The sequence below is a fragment of the Colobus angolensis genome, unplaced genomic scaffold (genome assembly GCF_000951035.1).
Source record: "Colobus angolensis palliatus isolate OR3802 unplaced genomic scaffold, Cang.pa_1.0 Scaffold244, whole genome shotgun sequence".
In the NCBI taxonomy this organism is placed as follows: domain Eukaryota; kingdom Metazoa; phylum Chordata; class Mammalia; order Primates; family Cercopithecidae; genus Colobus; species Colobus angolensis.
In genome coordinates, this window is record NW_012115644.1 from 3,006,703 (window position 1) to 3,031,883 (window position 25,181).

At 42.6% G+C, this 25,181-nt stretch overlaps 1 protein-coding gene across 3 annotated transcripts in view; it reads right to left on the reverse strand.

Annotated features, from left to right (window-relative positions):
* Positions 1-11,806, reverse strand: part of ETNPPL (ethanolamine-phosphate phospho-lyase) — a 21,842-nt gene extending 10,036 nt beyond the window's left edge. The window contains exons 1-6 of one of the 3 annotated variants that reach the window (XM_011945745.1): positions 11,568-11,806; positions 8,909-9,027; positions 8,482-8,623; positions 4,779-4,853; positions 3,003-3,093; positions 1,024-1,140 (exon numbers count right to left, since the gene is read on the reverse strand). In XM_011945745.1, coding sequence (XP_011801135.1) covers positions 1,024-1,140; positions 3,003-3,093; positions 4,779-4,853; positions 8,482-8,623; positions 8,909-9,027; positions 11,568-11,623 — 600 coding nt within the window. In that variant the 5' untranslated portion in view covers positions 11,624-11,806. Of the gene's footprint in view, positions 1-1,023; positions 1,141-3,002; positions 3,094-4,778; positions 4,854-8,481; positions 8,642-8,908; positions 9,028-11,567 lie in introns of all 3 variants that reach the window. The other 2 variants (XM_011945744.1, XM_011945746.1) reach the window with 2 other exon arrangements.
* Between the last annotated feature and the right edge of the window lie 13,375 nt (positions 11,807-25,181).

Genomic DNA, 25,181 nt, shown 5'->3' on the forward strand with positions numbered 1-25,181 from the left:
AAAAAAAAAAAAAAAGAAAAATTATTCAAACCCTCTTTTAGCAGCAAAGAGTCCGTAAGATCTTGTTAATGTAAATTTTTTCCTAAAAGTGTTGCTTGCCATTTGTTTAAACAGGTACAGACCACATTTGAAGAGCAAGAGTCTGAAGCTCCCCACAACGCATAGAGCTTTATGTCTACCTGCACAGATGTTTCACATAAGAAGACACGAAAAACAAACGGGTTGGCAAAAAAAAAAAAAAAAAAAAAGAAGAAGAAGCAGTTAAGAAATGTGAATGGCTCTCCAGTAATGAAGACAGAAATATCTGAGTTAATTAGAAAAAGAAAAGGCCTCATTTTTATTTCAGTTAAGGTTTTTTTAAATAGCCAAGTCTATGCCATAAGCTAATTTTAAGGCAAAGTATTGTCAAGTTGCATTAAAATCCACATAAGTAACCTACAGATGGGCTGAGAATTGAATATTAAGCTGAAGACAGTAGAGTGAAGACTGAGAAAATGAAAACACTTTTTTCCTGCTCTCAAGGATTTTGTTTCTGTCTTAGAAGTCCAGGCCCAGATCGGAAGAACATTTTCTGCCTTGGCTTACCCAGGTGCAAACCATCCCCAGGCTCCATGGCTTCAAGAAGGTTGAAGTTCAAGGGAAGCATCAAGGCTCCCTTGTGGGTCTGGAAATCTGTATTGATCCTGAGGTCCCAGGGCTACTTTGCCTCTTCTCTTGCCTTCACCATATAATGACCCCTACCCCTCTAGACTAGACCCTGCATGCCACTGAAAAGGTCAGAATTAGGCCACCAGTTCTGGAACCAGATAGTGGTTGTATTTCCAGGATAAATAAAAGTAGACAGTCTTAGAGGCATGATTGTAATAATGTACTTTTTGAAGTTTGAATCAAGTGAAAACATAACTAGAGAAGAACAGAAAGGGACATTAGATATAATCCTTTTCCATCTTTTCATTGAATCCCAACAGTTTCAATCCCTTTTATAAAAGATGTTGAGATGTTTCCAAAGCTATAAATACAAACCTTCCTTCCACTATTATGAGCATCTTCAATGATTTTCTTCACTTCATCTGCATAAGCACTGGCTGGGTCTGCATGGTCTTCTCTATATTTTCCTCTGTAAGTATCTGGAGTTGGTGCCTGAAAACGTCAAATAATGCAGTTGCTTGTAATTTGCCCTTTCGACAAACCTTAATAAAAAGGAATTTCCCGGCTGGGTGCGGTGGCTCACGCCTGTAATCCCAGCATTTTGGGAGGCCGAGGCGGGCGGATCACAAGGTCAGGAGATCGAGACCATCCTTGTTAATAAGGTGAAACTCCGTCTCTACTAAAAATACAAAAATTAGCCGGGCGTGGTGATGGGCGCATGTAGTCCCAGCTACTCAAGAGACTGAGGCAGGAGAATGGCGTGAATCCAGGAGGCAGTGCTTGCAGCGAGTCGAGATTGCGCCACCGCACCAGCCTGGGCAACAGAGCGAGACTCCATCTCAAAAAAACCAAAACAAAATAAAACAAAACAAAAAGGCGTTCCCCCACAAGAACATGTTAGAATGGTGATCATGTGAACTTAAGATACTTTAGGTTTTTTTGTTCTTTTTTTTCTTAACATTTCTAAAATCTGTGAAGAACTGACATCTTCAAATTGTGAACAGAAGCTTGGATTTGCTTCCAGACTGCTATAAATCAAGACTACATCCCTCCTCACATAAATAGAAAATTCAAATCAACAAGTGTGATGATACTATTTTAAAATGTCAGTGAATGGAAATTGTATTAACTAGTCTGTATTTAAAATGAGCCAACACTGATCAACTATATTACAAATCGTAATCATTCAGAAAACTAGAGTGTATTAGCACTCCCTTCAGATCTTAAAATCTTGAAAGAAAGTATTGATGATTCTCAAGAAATTGGCCAGGCACGGTGGCTCACGTGTGTAATCTTTGGGAGGCTGAGGTGTGCCGGTCTCTTAAGGTCAGGAGTTTGAGACCAGCCTGGCCTACATGATGAAACCCTGTCTCTACAAAAAATACAAAAATTAGCAGGGCTTGGTAGAGTATGCCTGTAATCCCAGCTGCTCTGGAGGCTGAGGCTAAAGAATCGCTTGAACATGGTAGGCGAAGGTTTCAGTGAGCCAAGATCGTGCCACTGCATTCCAGCCTGGGTAGCAAAGTGAGACTCTGTCTAAAAAAAAAAAAAAGAAAAGAAAAAAAGAAATTATGCTGATCCTCAGTTAAGACAAACACACCAAATAAACTTTACTTTTTCAACAACTTGGTTGGTTTCTTTATTTTACTTAATAAAGCTATATAATAATTTAGCATTATTATACAGAGCAATTTATTTTTTTATTTTTTTCCTTTTTTTTTTTTTGAGATGGAGTCTCACTCTGTCACCCGGGTTGGAGTGCAGTGACATGATCTCAGATCACTGCAACCTCCACCTCCCGGGTTCAAGGGATTCTCCTGCCTCAGCCTCCCAAGTTGCTGGGATTACAGGCGCCTGCCACCACACCTGGCTAATTTTTGTACTTTTTTAAAGTAGAGACAGGATTTCGCTATGTTGTCCAGGCTGGTCTTTAATTCCTGATCTCAAGTGATCTGCCCACCTCGGCCTCCCAAAGTGTTGGAATTACAGGCGTGAGCCACTGTGCCCTGCCAAGAGCAATTTAAATACACACTTAGTTTAACTCTGAATTTTGAGTTGGCGTTTGTGACAGAAAATGTAACTGAAGATTAAGGAGCAAGAGAAATAAAATGATAGCTCTGAACAACTACTAAACTAATTTGCCTATTGTAATACTCATCAATATATTTTAAATAGATAAATAGATTTTAAATAACATTCTGTCATTATTTAGCCCTTTGACCTTAGCAAGCCACAAAACTGCTCTTCATTTTAGTTTCTCTTTCATGCTTCATTTAGATGAAAGTATTGGGCTGGATTATCATTAAGCATTCCTCCAGTACTAACATTCTGATTTAGGATTCTAAGACACTTACCACATGTACAAATTCTTTTTTGACATCTTTTCCTTTCTGAAACTTATATGGGCTAATCTCAATTAAGGATGATAGGTGACCATGGTAAGCACTGAAAAGAGAAAAAAAAAAACACCAAAATAATTCCAAGAGAGATGTTTTCAAATATACAAAAACCAGTGTTGCATTTCATCTATATGTATCCATCCAGGGAGAATCTCAACATTGGTGCCAGATTTGACTATATGGAATCTAATTTTTCATGGCAAGACTGGCCCTTAATGTGTCCAATTCTTCCTTTACATGTAATACAACTCACAGAAAGCCAAGCATGTGTCTTCATTGACAATTTCTTTTTAGCTGGGAAAAACTGAAGTATTTGGATTATATTGCTAAATCAGATTATCTAAATGTGAAAAATTGTTTTCTGTATCCTCATGCAATACTTTACATGTATGTATTCTTTAAATGTGTTAAAAGAATACATGTTACATTCTAGTAAATTTAAAAACAACTTTATCTCATAGAATGGGCATCTGTTTCTGTTTGGGATGATTTCTAAAGCATGTCCACTTGCAAATATTAGGCAAATACTACTTGAGTAGGAAAAGGAGGCCTTTTTAAGAACTAAGATTGAAGCTAGCCATATGCAGAAGAATGAAACTGGACTCCTGCCTTTTACAATATACAAAAATTAATTCAACATGGATTAAAGACTTAAATTTGAGACTTAAAACTGTAAAAATCCTAGAAGAAACCCTAGGAGATACCATTCTGGACATCAGCCTTGGCAAAGAATTTATGAGTAAGTTCCCAAAAGCAATTGGGAAGGACATGAAATGAGGTGCATATTTAACTTCACCCTGTACATCTGAAGTCAGTGAGTGGGGTGGAGGAGTAGACAAAAATTTGAAAGAAAAAAAAATCCCTAGGCTGGGCTCGGTGGCCCACGCCTGTAATCCTAACACTTTGTGGGGCTGAGGAAGGCGGATAACTTAAGGTCAGGAGCTCGAAACCAGCCTGGCTAACATGGTGAAACCCTGTCTTTACTAAAAATACAGAAAAGTTAGTTGGGCATGGTGGAAGGTGCCTGTAATACCAGCTAACTCCAGCGCTGAGGCAGGAGAATTGCTTGAACCCGGGAGGCAGAGGTTGCAGTGAGTGGAGATCGCGTCACCGCACTCCAGCCTGGGTGACATAGCGAGACTCTGTCTCAAAAAAAAAAAAAAAGTCTAATAAAGATGGAAGTTGCCAGATTTCTTGTTTAAAATGTAATAAATAAATTCATGTTTGAGAGCTAAGATTAGATAGTGACTGTTAATAATTACAGGCTAATGAAAAGTTTTAAATTTTACCTGGCTGCTGGTTTTCTTTAAAATTTGCTCTAAATTGTTATCTTTAAAATTAGTGACTGCGAATAATCGCAATAGTGAAGTGAGTGCTTGAATTTTTTGGAAAGTAATTGTATTCTTATTTGGAAAGCAATTTTATTACTTACATGTTACTAGTGGCTCAATAAATAATGTGTGAAAAATAATCCGTGATTCATGCAAACTCCATGAAGCTACATCCCCCATAGTACCCAAGAGAGCCTCTCCCACTTCCTGGTACTTAGAAGGAATTAAGTATTCCTCTGGATTTAAGCTGGCCTTGATAGCTTAGTACATAATTTTTAAAAACATTGCTCCATATATCTGTCCTCCTTCACGTGTGTTTATGATATTAGTATGGATAGGATCAATACGATTTTATCTCTGAAGAATCTTCTTGCTTAGAAACCTTGTGTCCAAGACTTACTGGTCAAGAGTGATCACATCCTGGTGGCCTCTGAGCTGCCGAGCCAGGCGTAAGGCTAAGTCGTTGGCTTCAGATCTATTAAGATAACAGAGAGAGAGGACACTGACACGATCTCTTTTTAAAACATTTAGGATGTGGCCGGGCGCGGTGGCTCAAGCCTGTAATCCCAGCACTTTGGGAGGCCGAGACGGGCGGATCACGAGGTCAGGAGATCGAGACCATCCTGGCTAACACGGTGAAACCCTGTCTCTACTAAAAAATACAAAAAACTAGCCGGGTGAGGTGGCGGGCGCCTGTAGTCCCAGCTACTCCGGAGGCTGAGGCAGGAGAATGGCGGGAACCCGGGAGGCGGAGCTTGCAGTGAGCCGAGATCCGGCCACCGCACTCCAGCCTGGGCGACAGAGCGAGACTCCGTCAGGCACGGTAGCTCACACCTGTAATCCTAGCGCTTTGGGAGGCCAAGGAGGGCCGATTGCCTGAGCTCGGAAGTTAGAGACCAGACTAGGCAACACGGTGAAACCCCATGTCTACTAAAATGCAAAAAATTAGCCAGGTGTGGCAGCGTGGGACTATAGTCTCAGCTACTTGGGAGGCCGAGGCAGGAGAATTGCTTGAACCTGGGAGGTGGAGGTTGCAGTGAGTGGAGATCGTCCCACTGCACTCCAACCTGAGTAACAGAGTGAGACTCCATCTCCAGAACAACAACAACAACAACAACAAAAACATTTAGGATGTTAATTACAAAAGTTGTAAGATTACATTTATTCAGAAACGTACAAAATAATAAGTTGAAATCCCCTCCTTCCTCTATCTTGCCCACCCACTTTACCCTTCTAATATAAGGTTCCCTAGATGTTTTCAATAAAGAATGAGACATAAAGAAGAAACCCAATAAACATTAAGGATATGCTGCCCATTTCAGACTTTAGTTCAGGCACATAGTGACTGAGGACATGAAAAAGCCTTCATTAAACCTGATCTCCACAGAAGGAATGGGAGACTGAGGGCCCATTAGGTTGGCTGCCAGCCTATGTCATATTTAGCCAATATTTGACTAGCTTCCTTCTCTATAAAATGAGTATCAAATTTTTTCCTATGTATTTCAGATAATCTAAATATACTACTCAAACACAGACAGAAAATAATAATAAGTGGAATGTTTACTATCTGCTAAACATCATGCTGAGGATTTTGCTTGTATTTATTCTTGTAACAACATTACAAGTACTGCCATCTCCTTTTTATGGATAAAACAGCCTCAGAGAGGTAAAGTAATCAAAATAAGGTCTCATAGCTAATATGAGGTAGAGCAGGATTCAGACTGAAGACTTTTTTACTTTAAGAATATTTTGTTGGCCAGGCATGGTAGTGGTGGCTCATGCCTGTAATCTTAGCACTGTGGTAGGCCAAGGCAGGAAGATTTCTTGAGGTCAGGAGTTCAAGATCAACCTGACCAACCTAGCGACACCCTGTCTCTAAAAATAATGAAATATTTTTTTAAATTAAAAAAAAAAGAATATTAGTCTTGGATGGGTGCAGTGGCTCATGTCTGTAATCCTAGCACTTTGGGAGGTTGAGGTGGGCAGATTGCTTGAGCGCACGAGTTTGAGACCAGCCTGGGCAACATGGTGAAACCCCATCTCCACAAAAAAACACAAAAATTAGGCCAGGCATAGTGGCTCACCCTATAACCCCAACACTTTGGGAAGCTGAGCCAAGCGTAGTGGTGTGACCCACCATGCTGGACATAAATTTGGTTTTAAAATATCTTAATGAAAAGTGAATCACAGAGAGTCATATAATCAAATATTCACAAAATGTCTAATGGTTAATTTTCATATATATATATTTCTTTCTTTTCTTTCTTTCTTTCTTTCTTTTTTCTTTTTTGACGGAGTCTCATGCTGTTGCCAGGCTGGAGTGCAGTGGCATGATCTCGGCTTACTGCAACCTGACTGCCTGGTTCAAGCAATTCTCCTGCCTCAGCCTCCCAAGTAGCTGGGACTACAGGTGTGCACCACCACGCCGAGCTAATTTTTGTATTTTTAGTAGAGACAGGGTTTCACCATGTTGGCCAGGATGGTCTTGATCTCTTGACGTCATGATCCACCCACCTTGGCCTCCCAAAGTGCTGGGATTACAGGCATGAGCCACCACCCCCAACCATATTTCATTTTTAAAATAGGAGTTTCTACTATACATTTATATGGCTTCCCCTAATATAATATTGCATTTCAAGCACATATTTAGGCATGCATTTGCAAAAACATACTTCTAGATATCTGCATAATAGTCTATAGAATGGATATAAAATGATTTGAATTTACAGAATTTAAAAGTAGGGGCCAGGCACAGTGGCTCACACTTGTAATCCCTGCACTTTGGAAGGCTGAGGTGGGCAGATTGCTTGAGCCCAGGAGTTCAAGAGCAGCCTGGGCAACATAATGAGTCCCTGTCACTAAAAAACAAACAAAACAAAAAACTAAGTTAAAAAGTTGAGGCAGACTGAGGGGCCTGTGTGCGGATGGCCAGCCTGTGGGCATTGGTGCTGGCCCCAGGGACCCCACGCTGACCCTGAGGTGCCGCTGGTAGCCTCATGCATGGCCTTCCAGGCCAGCCCAGCCCTCTTGGGGCTCCTTCTGGCTGGGCGCGGTTGCTCATGCCTGTAATCCCCGCACTTTGGGAGGCCGAGGCAGGCAGATCACCTGAGGTCAGGAGTTTGAGACCAGCCTGACTAACATGGAGAAACTCCATCTCTACTAAAATACAAAATTAGCTGGGCACGGTGGCGCATACCTGTAATCCCAGCTACTCAGGAGGCTGTGGCAGGAGAATCACTTGAACCCAGGAGGTGGAGGTTGCAGTGAGCCGAGATAGTGCCATTACACTTCAGCCTGGGGGAAACAGAGCGAAACTCCATCTCAAAAAAATAATAATAATAATAATAATAAATAAATGAAACTTGAAATGTATCTATTTGAGTTTCCCTCTTTTTCCTTTCTTTCTTTTTTCTTTTTTTTTTGAAATGGAGTCTGACTCTGTTGCCCAGGCTGGAGTACAGTGGCACGATATTGGCTCACTGCAAGTTCCCCCTCCCGGGTTCACACCATTCTCCTGCCTCAGCCTCCCGAGTAGCTGGGACCACGGGCACCTGCCACCACGTCTGGCTAATTTTTTGTACTTTTAGTAGAGACAGGGTTTCACTGTGTTAACTAGGATGGTCTTGATCTCCTGGCCTCGTGGTCTGCCCTCCTTGGCCTCCCAAACTGCTGGGATTACAGGCGTGAGACACTTTTTACAGGCAGGCCTTCTTTTTCCTTTTCTTGTGTTTGTGTTGGGGAAATATGCTCAATTTTCAACAACCAAAAATCTTTAAAAAGTTATAGCTTGTTTAGTAGAGTTATTTCTCAGCTAAAGTTCCTCATACACTCATTGAAAGAATATCTTGGCCTATTGATCCTTTAGCTACTTATTGCACTGCCTGAGGAGGTGAGCATCATTTGACCAGTTTGATTCAGAGTCTTGGAATAAAGTGGGAGAACCAGAAAGGCCAGGTCCCTAATGTGTGATCACTTAGTGAATGGCAAGAAACTCAGCAGACCTTTTTAGACAAGCTCCACCATGAATCAAAAGGAAAGATTTGTGTGAAAGAGTAGACAAAGTTTAGTGGGAATGGGGAGGGGTGGGAAACCATGAAACATACCCTGAATTTGTAAAATAACAAACAGAGAGTTTCTCCGGAAGAGTGGCTGAAAGGCGCTTGGCATACTCAACAATGTTGTCGTGGAGGAATCGAGAATTTGTATTTAGCAGTTCCATCTGTTTCAGGGCAGCTTTGACCACTTCTGGGTGACAGTGTCCCACTAAAGTTTATGAAACAAAAGCCCAAGAAGTAAGTTAGAATTCTAAGTGCCTGGGAATAAGAGGAATGATGAAGCAAACAAACAAACAAGCACAAGTTGAGTTCCTTTCTCTTCCATATTTTGCTGCGATTTTCCCCACTAGTACTACTGGCCCACTCAGCAAAGGAACTGCAGCCACTGAAATTCCCTAGACAAATATTAAGTGTTCCAAGTCAGCTTTACTCCATGAACATTTCCTTCAAAGCACTGCAAGGACAGGACATTTACCATGGGCAACATTGTTGATGCAGTCCAAGTACTGTCCACCATTCTCGTCAAACATGTACTGCCTCCGGGCTCTCACTATTTTGATGGGATCCGACGCAAAGAAAACTTTGCAAGAGGGCCTAGAAATAATCAAAGGAAACACTTTGGTCTGGTAAGACTACTCTCAGTATTTTTCCTTCTCAACGAATGTCACCATCTGTGGAAAAGTACAATTACATAAAGGAAAGGGAAAACAAAACCTGGATGACATACATTTCTTTTCATTTCATGTAAACCTGGAAACTTTTATGTTAATCCCCCATTCATGACATTGTTCACATTCCTTATGCTTGTTATGTTAAATGTGCCATGATTTGACAGTTTATTAGAGGCACATGAATCCGCTCTCTGATGGTTTTAATCACATAAACCAATAACTACTTTTCCTTTGAGAAATTTTGTTCTATCAGAAAAAAAAAAAAAACAAGTTTTTTGGGGGGCTTCATGTGTCAGAAACTGTTACATATTTTGTAAATATTATTTAATTCTGCCAACAATCCTATGAAATAGAGGTTATTATCATTCTTACTCTCACAGGTGAGGAGACCAAGGCACAGAGAAATTAAGAAACTGGCTTAAGGTTACACAGACAGTAAATGAGAAAATCAGAATTTGCAAGTAGGCTGTGTTGTGCCATTGCCCAAGATAGACATCTCTATTTCCCCTTCAATCTAATGTATAAAGACGTGAATAGCACTGAAGACTAAATACCAATAACCTAGAGTTAAATACTACGAAGTTTTATAGATCATTTTCATTTTCATGTATTTTGAGTGGTACTTGTCCTGTATCAAATGGATTTTCCATTATTAACTAATGAAATTCAATTATGCTTCTAACCACTTAATATGTTTTTTGAGCATAATAAAGTCATCCATACTTTTATTTGGATGAATGTCTGGAGTATACATTTTATCACACAGAAATTTCATAAAGGCTTCTAATCTTGGCTTTACAAACATTTAAGAACTGAAGTTAAATATATTTATTTATTTTGGTGGTTTTGCATACACACAAAAAAGCCCTCACACGCATTGGAGGTAGTTTTAGTAGTAGAAATATACTAAATTGATATGTAACTGTTTAGAAGGAATTTTGATTATTATGAACAGTAGGTAACCTCAAATTTTAAAATTGCATAAGGGTGTGTTATATATTGTTGCTTTTTAAGCATCATCAGCTGAAATGAAAATAATATTTTATAAGAATTTCTTATTGGTTCAAACTCAGCTATTAGTTTACACCTAAAAGTTAAAATTCAAAAAAAAAAAAATCTTTGTTAAGGATGTGGGCTGAAAGCTGCAGACTTCACATTGCCTTTTAAACACATTTTCCACCTTGCCCGTCAGACTTCAGGTAAAATTCTCCTTCTTCCAGTTAGCCCATGGCTACACTCGTGCTTTTAGAAAATTTGTTCTGCTCATATCAGAAACTATTAGGCATTCACTGGAATCTAACTATGTAAGATTGAAAACTAACGGAGTGAGTGATTAGAAAAAGTAAGGTAGTGATTGATTAATGGGGGAAGAACTGGACTATTTTGACCCCACTTCGTGGCTGAGAGAGACGGGACTAGTCTTCCTAACCATCATCTAGAAACCCCTCCAGTAGAGTGAGGAGCTTCAGTCTGAGAAACTGTCCAGCATTCCTCTGAAGAGGATGCGGATTGTTTTCCTCCTTGTAATCTCAAGCGCTCTCTCATGCCCACTGGCCCAGCTGCAGTCATTCATTTCAAGTGAATATTGTAGATGGTTGACTTTACAGTGTTCGGGGTCATGAATCATCATTTATATTTACATGTATCTTTTTAAAAACCACCCACAAAACACTAACATATTAATCTCATCTACTTGCTCCTGTGAAGTAGAATGTTATTCCTACTTTCATAGAAGAGACAAAGTAATTTCACAGAGGTCACACAGGGAATATGACACCCAACGAGGGCCAGAGCCCCGTTGGTCTTATATGCGCACCATTAGATTACCAAGTCGTCTGTGACAGGGGCAAGACAAGCAGGCTGGGGAGAACGCAGCTTGGGAGACCAAGTTGGGTAAGAGGGATCCAAATAAAATCTCTGCTTTTCTAACAGAAGGTGGTTTCAAGTTTTCCATTGGCTAGGTTAACACTTCACCGCTTAACCAAGCATGTAAGAAGAAAAAGTTCACTTTAAGTAAAAATTGTCAGAATTAGTTTGTTTGCAGAGCTATCATGAAAAAATATTTCTGAGTTCACAGTTTCCAAAAACTTTCGAGTTGGGTGGGGGTGGCGGAGCGCTATCTTTCTCCCACCCACCTCCCATCCCTGGAATGGTGTCTGCTAGGGCTATTGGCTGTCATCCATCAACCCCTCTAGTCGGCCGGCAGGCCCCGCTAGTCCGCCGGCTGCAGAGCGAGCCGGGGACTTTCGAGCGGGCAGGGAGCCCAGCGTTCCGGGCTCCAGGAGCGTTTCTGGGAGCCCGCGCGGCCCCTGCAGGTGGAGGCGTTCAGGGCGTGTGCACAGGGGCGGCGGGCACGGAGGGCGGCGGTGGCATCGCTGGTTCCCTACCCGGCTTTATCTCTCCACCCTCTGCACTCGTTATTGCCCCCTCTCTGCACTTTCTTCAGGGCCAGGGTGCCCTTACCCGATGTGCTTCCTCCTCAGCGCCAGAGTGTCCCGCTTGCAGTACAGCTCGCACATGGTGGCGGGGTGCAGGGCGCCCCGAAGCTGCAGGATGCCCTTGTCCGGTCTGCGCAAATCCTTCGCGAGCCTGGGACTGCCTTGGCGGCCCCGGCCTTCCTCCCGTTATCCCTCGTGGCGTTCTCTTGCCCGGGGCATCGGAAGTCACTGGTGTCATCAACTAGCTAGGATTATCTCCCTTTTAAGTCTGGCTCTGGCGTTGACCTCCGCCAAGCCCCTCCTCCTCCCCCGCCCGGGCCGCGGGCAGGTCGCCGGACTAGCAGCTCATTCGACACCACCCTGTCCTGCCCGGGCGGCTCGGCCCTGCCCGCCCCTATCATTCCTCTGAATTCTCCTTTCTTTCTCCTAACTGCCTCCTTTGCTTTTCCTCCTCCTCTGCCTGCGAATTCCCTCCTTCCCACGTTCTTTCTGTTTCTTTTTAGTGTAGTCTTTTATTTTCTGGTAAAAATTCAGGAGTTAGGCGTTTCCCGGATCAAGACTCACTGCGCCGTCGGATAAGGTAACCTACCATTTACTCAGCACAAGGACACGTCCTAACGAGAAATAACCTGGACTCAGCCTGTTATCTCCATTGGAGGTAATGATGTAGGTAGTGTTTCAAATATCTCCTTTAACAATAATTACACTTCTAATTCCTCTAACTATACAACTTACAAAACACATTCACATGACTTATCTTGTTCAGTCTTCAAAACAACCCTGAGAGATGACCACGAGTGTTAATAAACGGGGAAAGTGAGGTTATTCCCTGTTATAATGATTACACGTCCGCTGGATGCTGAAAACGGGACTCATTCTTAGATTTCTTGACTTCTCTCAAGATGGTCTTCTCACACTGATCATATCTGAAGCTAAATATGTGCACAGGTAGAATCTTAATTAACTGTATCATTAAATCATACATTATTTTAACTAGAAGTCATCTGGTTTAACTTCTCTGCTCTGTAGATAAGAACGATGAGGCACAGGAAAGGTGAAGGTTTATTCAAGTTCACACAAACACTCAGTCATTGGGTTAAGGATAGGTCATTTTATTCTCTCTGTGTTTTGAAAGGGCAGCAGGGAAAGCCTAATTTGCATGTATCAACACATTTGATAAATATTTGCAACTGATCTGTCTCTTGAAAAAAGTTATTAATATATATTCATGCACTGCAGGAGGAGTAGAATTGGATTACCTAAGGTAGAAAGAGAAATGGAGTCCTGTGAGGAACACTGTGTTAATTCCAGGTTTTAAGCCAGGCATGGTGACTCACGCCTGTAATCCCAACGCTTTGGGATTAATCCCAAACTGGGCAGATCACTTGAGGTCTGGAGTTCCAGACCAGCTTGGCCAACATAGCAAAATCTCGTCTCTACTAAAAAAATACAAAAATTAGCCAGCATGGTGGCGGGCACCTTTAATCCCAGCTACTCGGGAGGCTGAGGCAGGGAGAATCGCTTGAACCCGGGAGGCAGAGGTTGCAGTGGGTTGAGATCATGCCACTGCACTCCAGCCTGGGCTACAGAGTGAGACTCCATCTCAAAAAAACAAACAAACAAACAAAAAAGAGTTCCATGTTTTATAAATGAAAAGCAGGAAGCACTTTGGAGACTTGCAAGAGATCCCAATTATGTAATCTTGGTCTAGTTCTGTGCCTGAAAGATATTGCCAACTACATATCTACTCTCAAACCACCCTGACCTGGTGAAGTCATAGTCACGCTTCCTTCACAAAACTTTATGGATTCTTGTTGTTAATATTCCCAGTGCCTTAAGAAACCCTGGATTAAGAGTCTTGGGTTCTAGATCTGGTTCTTCCATAAACCAGCTGGGCTTCTTAACCTTTCTGAGGCCAAATTTCTTTGTATTGAAAACTCAGCTCCCTGGCTAGTGGGGAGGTACACAGCTGTAATCCCAACACTTTGGGAGGCCAAGGCAGGTGGGTCACTTGAGCTCAGGAGTTTGAGACCAGCCTGGGTAACCCAGTGAAATTCTGTCTGTACAAAAAATGTAAAACTGAGCCAGAGTTGGTGGCATGTACCTGTAATCTCAGTTGCTTGGCAGGCTGAGGTGGGAGGATCACTTGAGCCTAGGAGAAAGAGTCTGCAGTGAGCTAAGATTGTGTCACTGCACTCTAGCCTGGGTGACACAGTGAAACCCTGTCTCATAAAAAGAAGAAACCCTCCAACTGAAAGCATTACAAGTAGGGCTTGAATGAGATCATGATTTTGTCTTTATAAAAGTAGAGTCCTGAGCCCTCTTCTTTTCTCTTCACTCTTTCCCAAGCGTGCTAACTTATGTTTTAACCATTTATTTAGGAGAAGGCTTTTTAGATTCATTACCTTTTATGGGAAAGCAAGCCATTGCTACATAAAAGATAACTTCCCCATTATTTAACTTTTTTCACAATAAAATATGTAATATTGACTAAGTACCAAGAACAGTCTTTAAATAAAGAACTGACACATAATGGATCAAAATAAGGACGGATAAAAGTCGACAGACAACCACACTATACAAAGCTTTATCAAAAAACAAATCCTAAGGTATTTTGGGGTATATTTTCTTATGTATAATTATTTGGTAGGAATGTATGCTGTAGTGCATTTTCTCTCCAGAAGTTGACACTTGGGCCAGGCATGATGGCTCACACCTGCAATCCCAGCACTTTGGGAGGCAGAAATGGGCAGATCTCTTGAGGTCAGGAGTTCAAGGCTAGCCTGGCCCACACGGTGAAACCCCATCTCTACTAAAAATGGAAAAAATTAGCCAGCTGTGGTGGCATGTACCTGTAGTCCCAGCTACTCAGGAGGCTGAGGCAAGAGAATCACTTGAACTTGGGAGGTGTAGGTTGCAGTGAGCTGAGATTGTGCCACTGCAGCTCCAGCTTAGATGACAGAGCAAGATTCTGTCAAAAAAAAAAAAAAAAAGGAAAAAAGAAGTTGATGTTCACTCAGTGTTGATTCTGACCTTATTGATTGGCTCACTCTATTAAGTGAGTCCTGATCCGAAGGTCGTAGATTTCTCAACAACCTAGGCTTGGTCAAACAAACCATACTTGTGCATGACTGAAATGAGGAGGAACAGCCCACACAAGCTTGGGAAAATAAGAATTCCATTCAATAGTCCAATGAGAAGAGTCTGAGTGGCAAGTTTTAATTTTCTTGTTGGTAAAAACTCTGCAAAAATGGGTGGGTGAACTATACGTTCCCAAGAACAGAGATTATTCAGCTTATTAGACATTACTCAAGATGGAACATGGGCATTTGAAATTTTTCACTCTTTCCTGTTACCCTGTCATGCCCTAATCTACCCTACCCTTCACAGGGATTTGCATTTTCTGAAAATCATACATCCTCTAGGACAAATGCTGGGTGTGGTGCTTTTCTGACCTGACATACGATATCCAAAGAGGGCGTCCTTGATCCCAGACAGAACTTTGCATGAGCATTGTAGTTCACATGTCTGAACTTCACCTGAGAACTCTTCACTGCTGTCAACGTGTGCGTATAACTGAGCACACAGCTCCTAGTTCAGATTAGAAGGAGGCTGACAGGTTAAAACAGGTGTCTATCTCTGGGAGTTCAAAACCACTTCAAAGAAGCCATTTGAACAACAATACGTGTGGGCTGGGTGCAGTGGCTCACGCCTATAATCCCAGCACCTTGGGAGGTCAAGGTGGGTGGATAACTTGGGGTCAGGAGTTTGAGACCAGCCTGCCAACATGGTGAAACCCCGTCTCTACTAAAAATGCAAAAATTAGCCTGGTGTGGTGGCATGAACCTGTAGCAGCTACTTGGGAGGCTGAGGCAGGAGAATCGCTTGAACCCAAGAGGTGGAGGCAGTGAGCTGAGACTGCACCACTCAACTCCAGCCTGGGTGATAGAGTGAGACTGTGTCTCAAACAAAACAAAGCAATAAGTGTGAATGTGTGCCTCTACTGTGTATCAATGGCACATCAAGATTGTGTAAACTGGCTGGGTACAATGGCTCACACCTCTAATCCCAGCATTTTGGGAGGCTGAGGTGGGAGGATCAGTTGAGCCCGGGAGTTCGGGACCAGCCTAGGCAACATAGTGAGATTCCATCTTTATTTTCTCTAAATAAATTAATTAAATTTTAAAATTGTATAAACCTTTTTCTCTACTCCCTTCATCCTGAAATTCCCTTCCAAACTAAGTCCAGAGGAGTCTTCCAGACTTGTGTTTGTGTGTGGTGAGGGGAGACTTATGGAGAGGGGGCAGTAAGGTTATATTTTAAATACCCCAGTCTCATCTTAGTTCTCACTGAAACCTCTAGCCAACCTGGGAGCCACATACAAAACTCAAGAAGCTGATGACTGGTACTTGTACTTCATGGTGCTCCGGATGGAGACAGGGATCTAGAATATGGCTTCAGTTTATTTCTCGTGAGTTTATCTCCGGTGGTGAAGTGGAGCAGAATATGCCACTGTGGAATAAAAGTTAATTTGAGCTGAAGGTATTTGAGAATCAACAGATGACAGAGAGGCTTGTTTTCTCAACTCCCTTATCTACCTAACAGCAGAGTCTCCCAAAGGAACTCAGTCGTCTTGAGTTCCCTCCCTAGGAGTTTCACAAAGAGGGAAGATCGACTCTTGTCACCAGAGCCCAAGAAGCCAGCTTCAGGATACGAGATCACCTAAGCAGACATTGCCACAAAACTATCTTATCTCCCAAGTATTTTCCTAAGGACCCATTTATTCTTCTTAAATGTCATTTGTTTTTTCTTTCTTTCTTTTTTTTTTTTGAGATGGAGTTTCACTCTTGTTACCCAGGCTGGAGTGCAGTGGCGTGATCTCAGCTCACTGCAACCTCTACCTCCTGGGTTCAAGCGATTCTTCTGCCTCAGCCTCCCAAGTAGGTGGGATTACAGGCGCCTGCCACCATGCCTGGCTGATTTTTTTGTATTTTTAGTAGAGATGGGGGTTTCACCATGTTGACCAGGCTGGTCTTGAACTCCTGACCTCAGATGATCTGCCTGCCTTGGCCTCCCAAAGTGCTGGGATTATAGGCATGAGCCATGGCGCCCAGACCATCCATTTGTTTTTTTTGTAAGTGCTCTTCCTCTCTTCCTCTCCCTTCTTTTCTTAAGACGGTTTATAAGCCCACAATTCTTTTTTCTTTTTCTTTCTTTTTTCTTTTTTTTTTTGATGGAGTTTTGCTCTTGTTGCCCAGGCGGGAGTGCAATGGTACAGTCTCGGGTCACTGCAACCGCCGCCTCCTGGGTTCAGGTGATTCTCCTGCCTCAGTCTCCCAAGTAGCTGGGATTACAGATGCCCGCCACCATGCGGGAGCTTCCCAGCAGCTGAACATGTGGAGGTTCCTGGAGGATGGTGCCCCAGGTAGTGCATGGAAGCTCCATGCCCCTTCCCTCATACCTCTCCTTATGCATCTCTACATTTGTATCCTTTGTAATATCTTTTTTTTTTTTTTTTTTTCCTGAGACAGAGTCTCACTCTGTCACCTAGGCTTGAGCACAGTGGGGTGATCTCAGCTCACTGCAACCCCCACTTCCCAGGTTCAAGCGATTCTTGTGCCTCAGCCTCCTGAGTAGTTGAGATTACAGTCGCGTGCCTGTATTTTTTCTATTGTTAGTAGAGGCAAGGTTTCACCATGTTGGCCAGGCTGGTCTTGAACTCCTGACCTCAAATGATCCACCCATCTCGGCATCCCAAAGTGCTGGGATTACAAGTATGAGCCACCACGCCTGGCCTCCTTTGTAATATCCTTTATAATAAACCAGTCAATGGGCCTAGTGGAGAAAAAAAGAGATGAAATTCATTTTAAGTAAGTTAGAAGCAGCACAGAAATACTTGGCACAGAAGTGCTGTATTGTTGTGCTGGGCTTGGGCATGTTTGATAAGCATCACATGTGCTGTGGAAAGGAGAAAATGTCAGATACACAGAAAGACTGGAAACTCTTTGAGTCCTTTTACTTTCTGTACATACATGCCCTGGATTGTTTTCCAAAGTCAACACTTGACAGAGATTGAGGAAGAAGTAGCAAGGCTCTTTTGTACCAGTATGTTCAACATTCCTCAAAAGAAGCATGAAGATGAAGAATCGGGAGGAGAAAAGACAGCTTGACTTCTGTACCATTCAGGAGAATGATGGCAAAACACCTAGCAATGAAAAATGAGCATGTGCTCTTCAGTCATGTCCACTCTGCTGCCACCTCTCAGAAAAAGCTCAGAATGGCATTGTGTTTGAAGTAAACTGTTTGAATTAATTACTTAAAAAATTAGATGTGTCATTTTATTTATATATATATATTTTTAAGCAAGTTTATTAGGAAAGTAAAGGAATAAAATAATGGCTGCTCCATGGGCAGAGCAGCCATCATTATATCCTTAAGGCCTATTTTTTTCTCCCTAGGATCAAAGTTCTATAAGCTAGGGACTGTATCTGACCTTATTCCACTTGCCCTAGCATCTAGTCCAGGGTCTGGCACACAATAGATTCTCAATAAATACTTAAAAAAATAGATGTCGATTTTAGTAATTAGTGGATAACAATCACAGCTACAAATTATTGCCTCTTCCCATCATGTGGTTGGTATATGCTGGCTACTTGGATTTACATCTCTCCTATCTTCATATCAGCAAGGTAGATATTATCTCCATTTTCACAGAAGAAAACTGAGACTCAGAAGGTTGTACGGTTTGCCCAAGGCCACAGAGCTGCTTTGGGGTAGAACCAGGACAAGTTTCCCATCTGTTTCTGTTTTACTCTAAAATCTGTGCCCCTTCCATTCTGACTGACTGCTTTGAGGGCCACCTGATGTGCCATTGTTATTTACCCTCTTCTCAAAATTCTTGTCTTCAAAATTTTGTGTTTATTCTCTTCTTTGCAGTACCAAGATAGTCTCTGCTAACATAGAGTTAAGGCAAAGCTCCTTGCTGGCCGGGCGCGGTGGCTCAAGCCTGTAATCCCAGCACTTTGGGAGGCCGAGACGGGCGGATCACGAAGTCAGGAGATCGAGACCATCCTGGCTAACACGGTGAAACCCCGTCTCTACCAAAAAATACAAAAAACTAGCTGGGCGAGGTGGCGGGTGCCTGTAGTCCCAGCTACTCGGGAGGCTGAGGCAGGAGAATGGCAGGAACCCGGGAGGTGGAGCTTGCAGTGAGCGGAGATCCGGCCACTGCACTCCAGCCTGGGCAACAGAGCGAGACTCCGTCTCAAAAAAAAAAAAAAAAAAAACAAAGCTCCTTGCACATAGGAGAATGACAGCATCAGCTGATTTTTCTGGAGATAGTCTATGTTTGAAAATCATAGTGAAATGGAACAATCTTTTTAAAAAGCCGTCTATGCAGCAGCATTCAGCTGACATATTATAGTTCCCTTTTATGTGGAAGAAGTCCACAAATGTCAATAAGTCTCTAAGTAAGTAGGTACAGAAATAATGGGTGACACTGCAATAACAGACATGGCACACGGGGTACCCACGCCTCCAGGCAGCTTTCCAGGAAACAGCTTCACTGGGAACTGGCAGGCCTTAGGAGCTATGCAGCCGCCAAGTTCTTGCCCAATGAGAGCCCTTTCTTCCTGGCTTGTCCCTGAGACTACAAGGACATGGAAGCAGACCAGAAGCAGCAAAAGTTGTACAGTATGTGTGTTCAACTTTTAAAAATGGAAGTAAAGTGGGTATCTAATTTAACATTATAAATTAAGTATTATAAGCTTTTTGTTTGAAATTTTTACTATTTATTTATTTTTGAGATAGGATCTCACTCTGTCACCCAGGCTGGAGTGCAGTGGCATGATCACAACTCACTGCGGCTTTGACCTCTCTGGGCTAAGGTGATCCTCACACTTCAGCCTCCTGAGTAGCTGGGACCACAGGTGTGTACCACCATGCCAGGCTAAATAATTTTTGTATTTTTTGTAGAGTCAGGGTTTTCCCATGTTGTCCAGGCTCGTCTCTAACTTCTGTGCTCAAATGATTCACCCAACTCAGCCTCCCAAATTGCTGAGATTACAGATGGGAGCCACCATGCCTGGCCCTTATAAACATTTTTTTTTTCCCACCGAGATGGAGTCTTGCTCTGTCACCAAAGCAAGAGTGCAATGGCATGATCTCGGCTCACTGCAACCTCCGCTTCCTAGGTTCAAGCAATTCTCCTGCCTCAGCCTCCCCAGTAGCTGGCATTACAGGCATGTGTCACCACACCTGGCTAATTTTTTTTTTTTTTTTGTATTTTTAGTAGAGACGAGGTTTCACCATGTTGGCCAGGTTGATCTCAAACTCCTGACCTTGTGATCTGCCCACCTTGGCCTCCCAATGTAAACTTTTAAAAAAGTTAAGTATACTGAGGTTTTCATGGTATTTAATATTTGTAGTCTTGAACCTTTAAATACCACTCCTTCAGTTTTCCTGATTATAAAGATATGTGGTATGATTTATAACTGGGATAAAATTGGTACCGTAAAAACCAGGATCATGCTTCCTTTGGGAAAGAGAGCTACTGTGGAAAGCAAAATGCCTGAGGCCTCTGGATATGAAATTGTAAGCTTGGGGGCAGGGTCTTAAATGGGCAGAGTGAGTGACTGAATTGCTCTGCCTGGAAAAGAGGAAGAGCATTCTTGCTCTGGAGATGGAGGGCTCAAGGAGGAGAGACCAGTGGAAAGAAGAGAGAGATGAGATGAGCCTGCAGAGAAGGAAAGGTCAAGGAATCTTTCCAGTATTCCATTCTGATTTGCTTGATTTGATATAGTCATGTAGACCCTTCATGCCACCAAGCCTTAGGCAAGTGTATCATACACACACACTGTGTTTCCCATGTCACTGTTTTGTGGAAATCGTGAGAACAGGGCTGAATTCCATGCCTGTGTCCCCAGCAAGAGTGAAAAGTAGGATTTTACAGGCATGGGAAAATGAGGCAGAGATGGTGAAGAGAAAACAGCAACCTCAGCCATGCCTGGGAACCATGGTCTTCAGGATCCTGTGTGGGACTTCTCCCAAAATGCAGAAGGGGGTTTATAGACACTATTTCCTAGATTTTGAGGGGGCAAGATGACATTTGGGTTGCACCGGTGGAGTTTCCCAGGCCTGTCTCTTGTATTCATCCTTGGTACCTCTTTTCTTTTTAGGGAAACTGGTAGAGGGAAGAGGAGTTTTGGAGACAGGCTAACCTGAATTTGCAACCAATCTCTCTTTCTATTGCTTAACCCATTTGAGCCACTTTTTTTTTCAGCCTTAAAAAAAAAAATCTCACAGGACACAGGATGGTGAAGAGGCTTGAATTAAATGACATCTCATACACAGGTTAAAAATTCAGGTCTTGACTCCAAAGTGCTTGATTCAAATCCTGGCTCTACCATCTGCTAGTCATGTGACTTTGGATAAGTTATGCAATTTCCTGTTATAGAAAATGGGGCAGCTGGGCCCGGTGGCTCACGCCTGTAATCCTAGCACTTTGGGAGGCCAAAGTGGGCCAATCACTTGAGGCCAGGAGTTTGAGACCAGCCTGGCCAATATGGTAGAGAAATCCCATGTCTACTAAAAATATAAAAATTGGCCAGTGTGGTGGCCTACACCTGTAATCCCAGCCACTTTGGGAGGCTGAGGCAGGAGAATTGCTCGAACTCGGGAGGCGAGGGTTACAATGAGCAGAGAGCACATCACTGCACTTCAGTCTGGGCAACAGAGTGAGACTGTGTCTCAAAAAAAAAAAAAGGAAAATGGGGCAAATCAGTGCATCTACCTTCTGTGTTGTTGGGAATGTCAAATGAGATAATACAGTAAAGCACTTTAGTGTAATTGCCAGACAAGTTCTTCTTGCCCATTGCACAGATAAACCCAATTCACTGAGACATGTTATTGCAGTGGAGAAATAATTTAATTATTGCAAGGCAGCTGAACAGGAAGATGGGATTTATTATTCAAATCCACTTCCATGAAGGCTCAGAGGTTAGGGTTTTTCAGAAACAGTTTGGTGGGCATGGGGACATTAGGGAATGGGTGCTGTTGTTTGGTTGGGGATGCAATCATAGGGGTGTGGAAAAACACAGAGTACTCCTCTGGGTGGGGTCCACAGGACCGGTTGAATCCTGAGTCATGGGTTTGGGTGGAGTCGGTCAGTAGCCAGAAGGCAAGAGTCTGAAAAAGCATCTCAAAATATCAATCTTACGTTGTACAGTAATGATGTTATCTATAGGAACAATTGGAGAAGTCTCAGATCTTGTGACCTCCAGCACAGTAAAGGATTATAGCAAGGCACGCTACGCCTACATTTTAGCAGAGCTCAGGCCCCTCCCATAATCCTACTTGGGAGCTTTCATTAGTTTTACAAAGGTGGTTTCAGTTCCTGGGCAAGGAGGGGGTTAGTTTTAGGGAGGGACTGTTATCATCCTTGCTTCAATGTTAAACTAGAAACTAAATTCTTCCCATGGTTAGCTTGCCCTATGCCCAGGACTGAGTGAGGATAGCCAGCTTGTGGGGCTAGAAGCAAGATGGAGTCAGCCATGCTAGGCTTTTTCCATTATCATAATCTTTGCAAAGGCAGTTTCAATCATGTCTGGTATTACAGCAAGTACTTAGTAAATGGCGGCTATTATTGTTATTATTATGTATGTAAAATATCTGGTTTGGTAAGACATTGATTAATGATTTTGAACTTTCATTTTATCGAAATGTAAGAGCTGTGAATTCCCATGCTCCCCACACCTCTTTTTCCCAGAGGAATTAACTAAAAATCAACTGAATTAACTAAGGAATTAACTAAGAATCAACTGAATTAACTAAGGAATTAACTAAGAATCAACTGATCACTTATATGAGTTATGAAGGTTCATAGAAGCTTAAAAAACACCCCTGCACTTTTTAAAGATAAAGACTTCTGACCAAAGAAGTTTAAAATGTTGTTGATACATACATATATTTTATCTGGAAAAAAAAAGGTACTGTCAGTTCTAAGAAATATACTCCATGTTTTTCTTCGCACTTCAACAATCTGTTTGTCATTTGTCCTCTAAGGCAGAATCTTTGACCTGCCAGTGTGCATCCTCTCCCTGTGGACAGCACACTCTGCCTTTTCATGCTACTCAGTTTTCCTCACACTTCAGTCTGTTTTCCTATTATTGCTTCAGGTTGATAGCAACTTTCCATGGTATTTGAGGCATACACCCACATGCCAGGATTTTGAATGTCATACTAAATAAAGAGGATTTTTTTTTTTTTTTTTTTTTGGAGTCAGAGTCTCACCCTTTCACCCAGGCTGGAGTGCAGTGGTGTAGTCTTGGCTCACTGCAGCCTCAACCTCCCAGGCTCAAGCAATCCTTCTAACTCAGCCTCTCAAGTAGCTGCGACTACAGGTGCATGCCACCACACCCAGGTAATTTTTGTAGAGACAGGGTTTTGCCATGTTGCCCAGGCTAGTCTCAATCTCCCAGGCTCAAGCAGTCCTCCCACCTTGACCTCCCAAAGTACTGGGATAAATAAAGAGGTTTATTATTATTATTTTTTTGACAAGCCTCACTCTGTCACCCAGGCAGGAGTGCAGTGGCACAATCTTGGCTCATTGGAACCTCTGCCTCCCGGATTCAAATGATTCTCCTGCCTCAGCCTGCTGAGAAATGCACCACCTCGCCCGGCTAATTTCTGCATTTTTAGTAGAGATGGGGTCTCACCACGTTGGCTAGGCTGACTTCAAACTCCTGGCCTTAGGTGATCCGTCTGCTTCGGCCTCCTGAAGTGCTGGGATTACAGGCATGAGCCACCGTGCCCGGCAAAGAGTTTTTTAAAAAGAAGTTCTGGAAAAGAAAGAAGCTTTCCTGCCTGCCCTTTGTCATGGTGGAGCAGAACTATGTAGTTCTCTGATTGTGAGGAGCTCTGCTGAGATATAGAATAGCTTGGTGTGAGAGTTCAGACTTTAGGGTTAGAGGGCTTGGGTTCAAGCCCTGACTCAGAGCTTACTTGTGTGACCTTGGTCAAATCACTTAGTTTTTCTCTTTTTTTGGTTTCCTTGGGTAAAATAGGGTAGCTGGCTCTGCAACGAGGGAGAGTAAATAAATTAATAATCTTGATGAGCGGTAAATATGTTGGTCTTATTGTTAATGTGCTAGGCTATTTTAGTGAATTATTTCTGACCCAAACCAGTTTTCCACCTCCAGTTTCAGGAAAATAATAAACCTAGTAGTGCTGAATTAGCAGGACGCGTGTAGGGCTAGTGGTTGATTTTATTCCTTATCCCTGAATGTGCATCACCCTGCACTTTGCTGTAATCTTGAATTCAAATGGTTCTGAACCTCCTAATAGTAACTCATTATTGACAGCTTTAGCTTTCTTGAGAGATCTCATGAGACCTCTGAAACTCTTTCTGCCTGGAGCTGGAGCCAGGAAGCTTGGATTCTAGTCCCTATTCCTCACTTCCTATGGGGGATTGGCAGCAAGGCAATTCACTTTCCTGAGCTTGTTTTTGTAGATTGGGTAAGATTCACATGACATTTTACATGAAATGATTTTTAAGTTGGGGAATGTGCAAAAGATAAGTTACTGTGTGATATGTTGATAATAATGATAACATAGTAAGTGCACTTATTTTATTAGTAGTCGTGACCTCAAGGCTTACCTAGAGCGTGTTTTTAGTTCTTTGAGTCCTCATAATACTGAAGATCTTAGGCATATGATTTTTTTCCATTTACAGTGGTGGCAGCATTTGGGCAAGATATTATATAGAAGAAAGATTATAAAATGTATATTAGTCGAATGTTGCTAATTACTTGCCATGATATATAATTTGAAGAAGGAAGATAGAATTTTGGGGAGATTCTTATGTGGAGTTACACAAACCATGTGCTTTTTGGATAACTTTGGAGAGAGTAAAGGGGGCATATAGGCATTATATTTATAGATCCTTTGTACATTTAAAATTTTTTTTTTTTTTTTTTGAGACAGAGTCTTGCTCTGTCGCTGGGGCTGGAGTGCAGTGGCCAGATCTCAGCTCACTGCAAGCTCCGCCTCCCGGGTTTACGCCATTCTCCTGCCTCAGCCTCCGGAGTAGCTGGGACTACAGGCGCCCGCCACCTCGCCCGGCTAGCTTTTTGTATTTTTTAGTAGAGACGGGGTTTCACCGTGTTAGCCAGGATGGTCTCGATCTCCTGACCTCGTGATCCACCCGTCTCGGCCTCCGAAAGTGCTGGGATTACAGGCTTGAGCCACCGCGCCCGGCCACATTTTAAAATTTTTATTTGAGACAAGGTCTCACTTTGTTGCCCAGGCTGGAGTGTAGTGACATGATCATAGCTCACTGCAGCCTCGACCTCTGGGCTCAAGCGATCCTCCCACCTCAGCCTCCTGAGTAGCTGGGGCTACAGGTGCATGCCACCACACCTGGCTAATTTTTACAATTTTTTTGCAGCGATGGGGGTCTCACTTTGTTGCCAAGGCAGGTTTCATATTCCTGGGCTCAAGTGACCCTCCTGCCCTGGTCTCCCAAAGTGCTGGGATTACAGGCATGAGCCACTGTACCTGGCTCTGCAGATTCTTTCATGCTCAAAAATAAATGAAAATACATTCTCCTTTATTTCCAAATGTGCTTTTTTCTTGCTCCTCG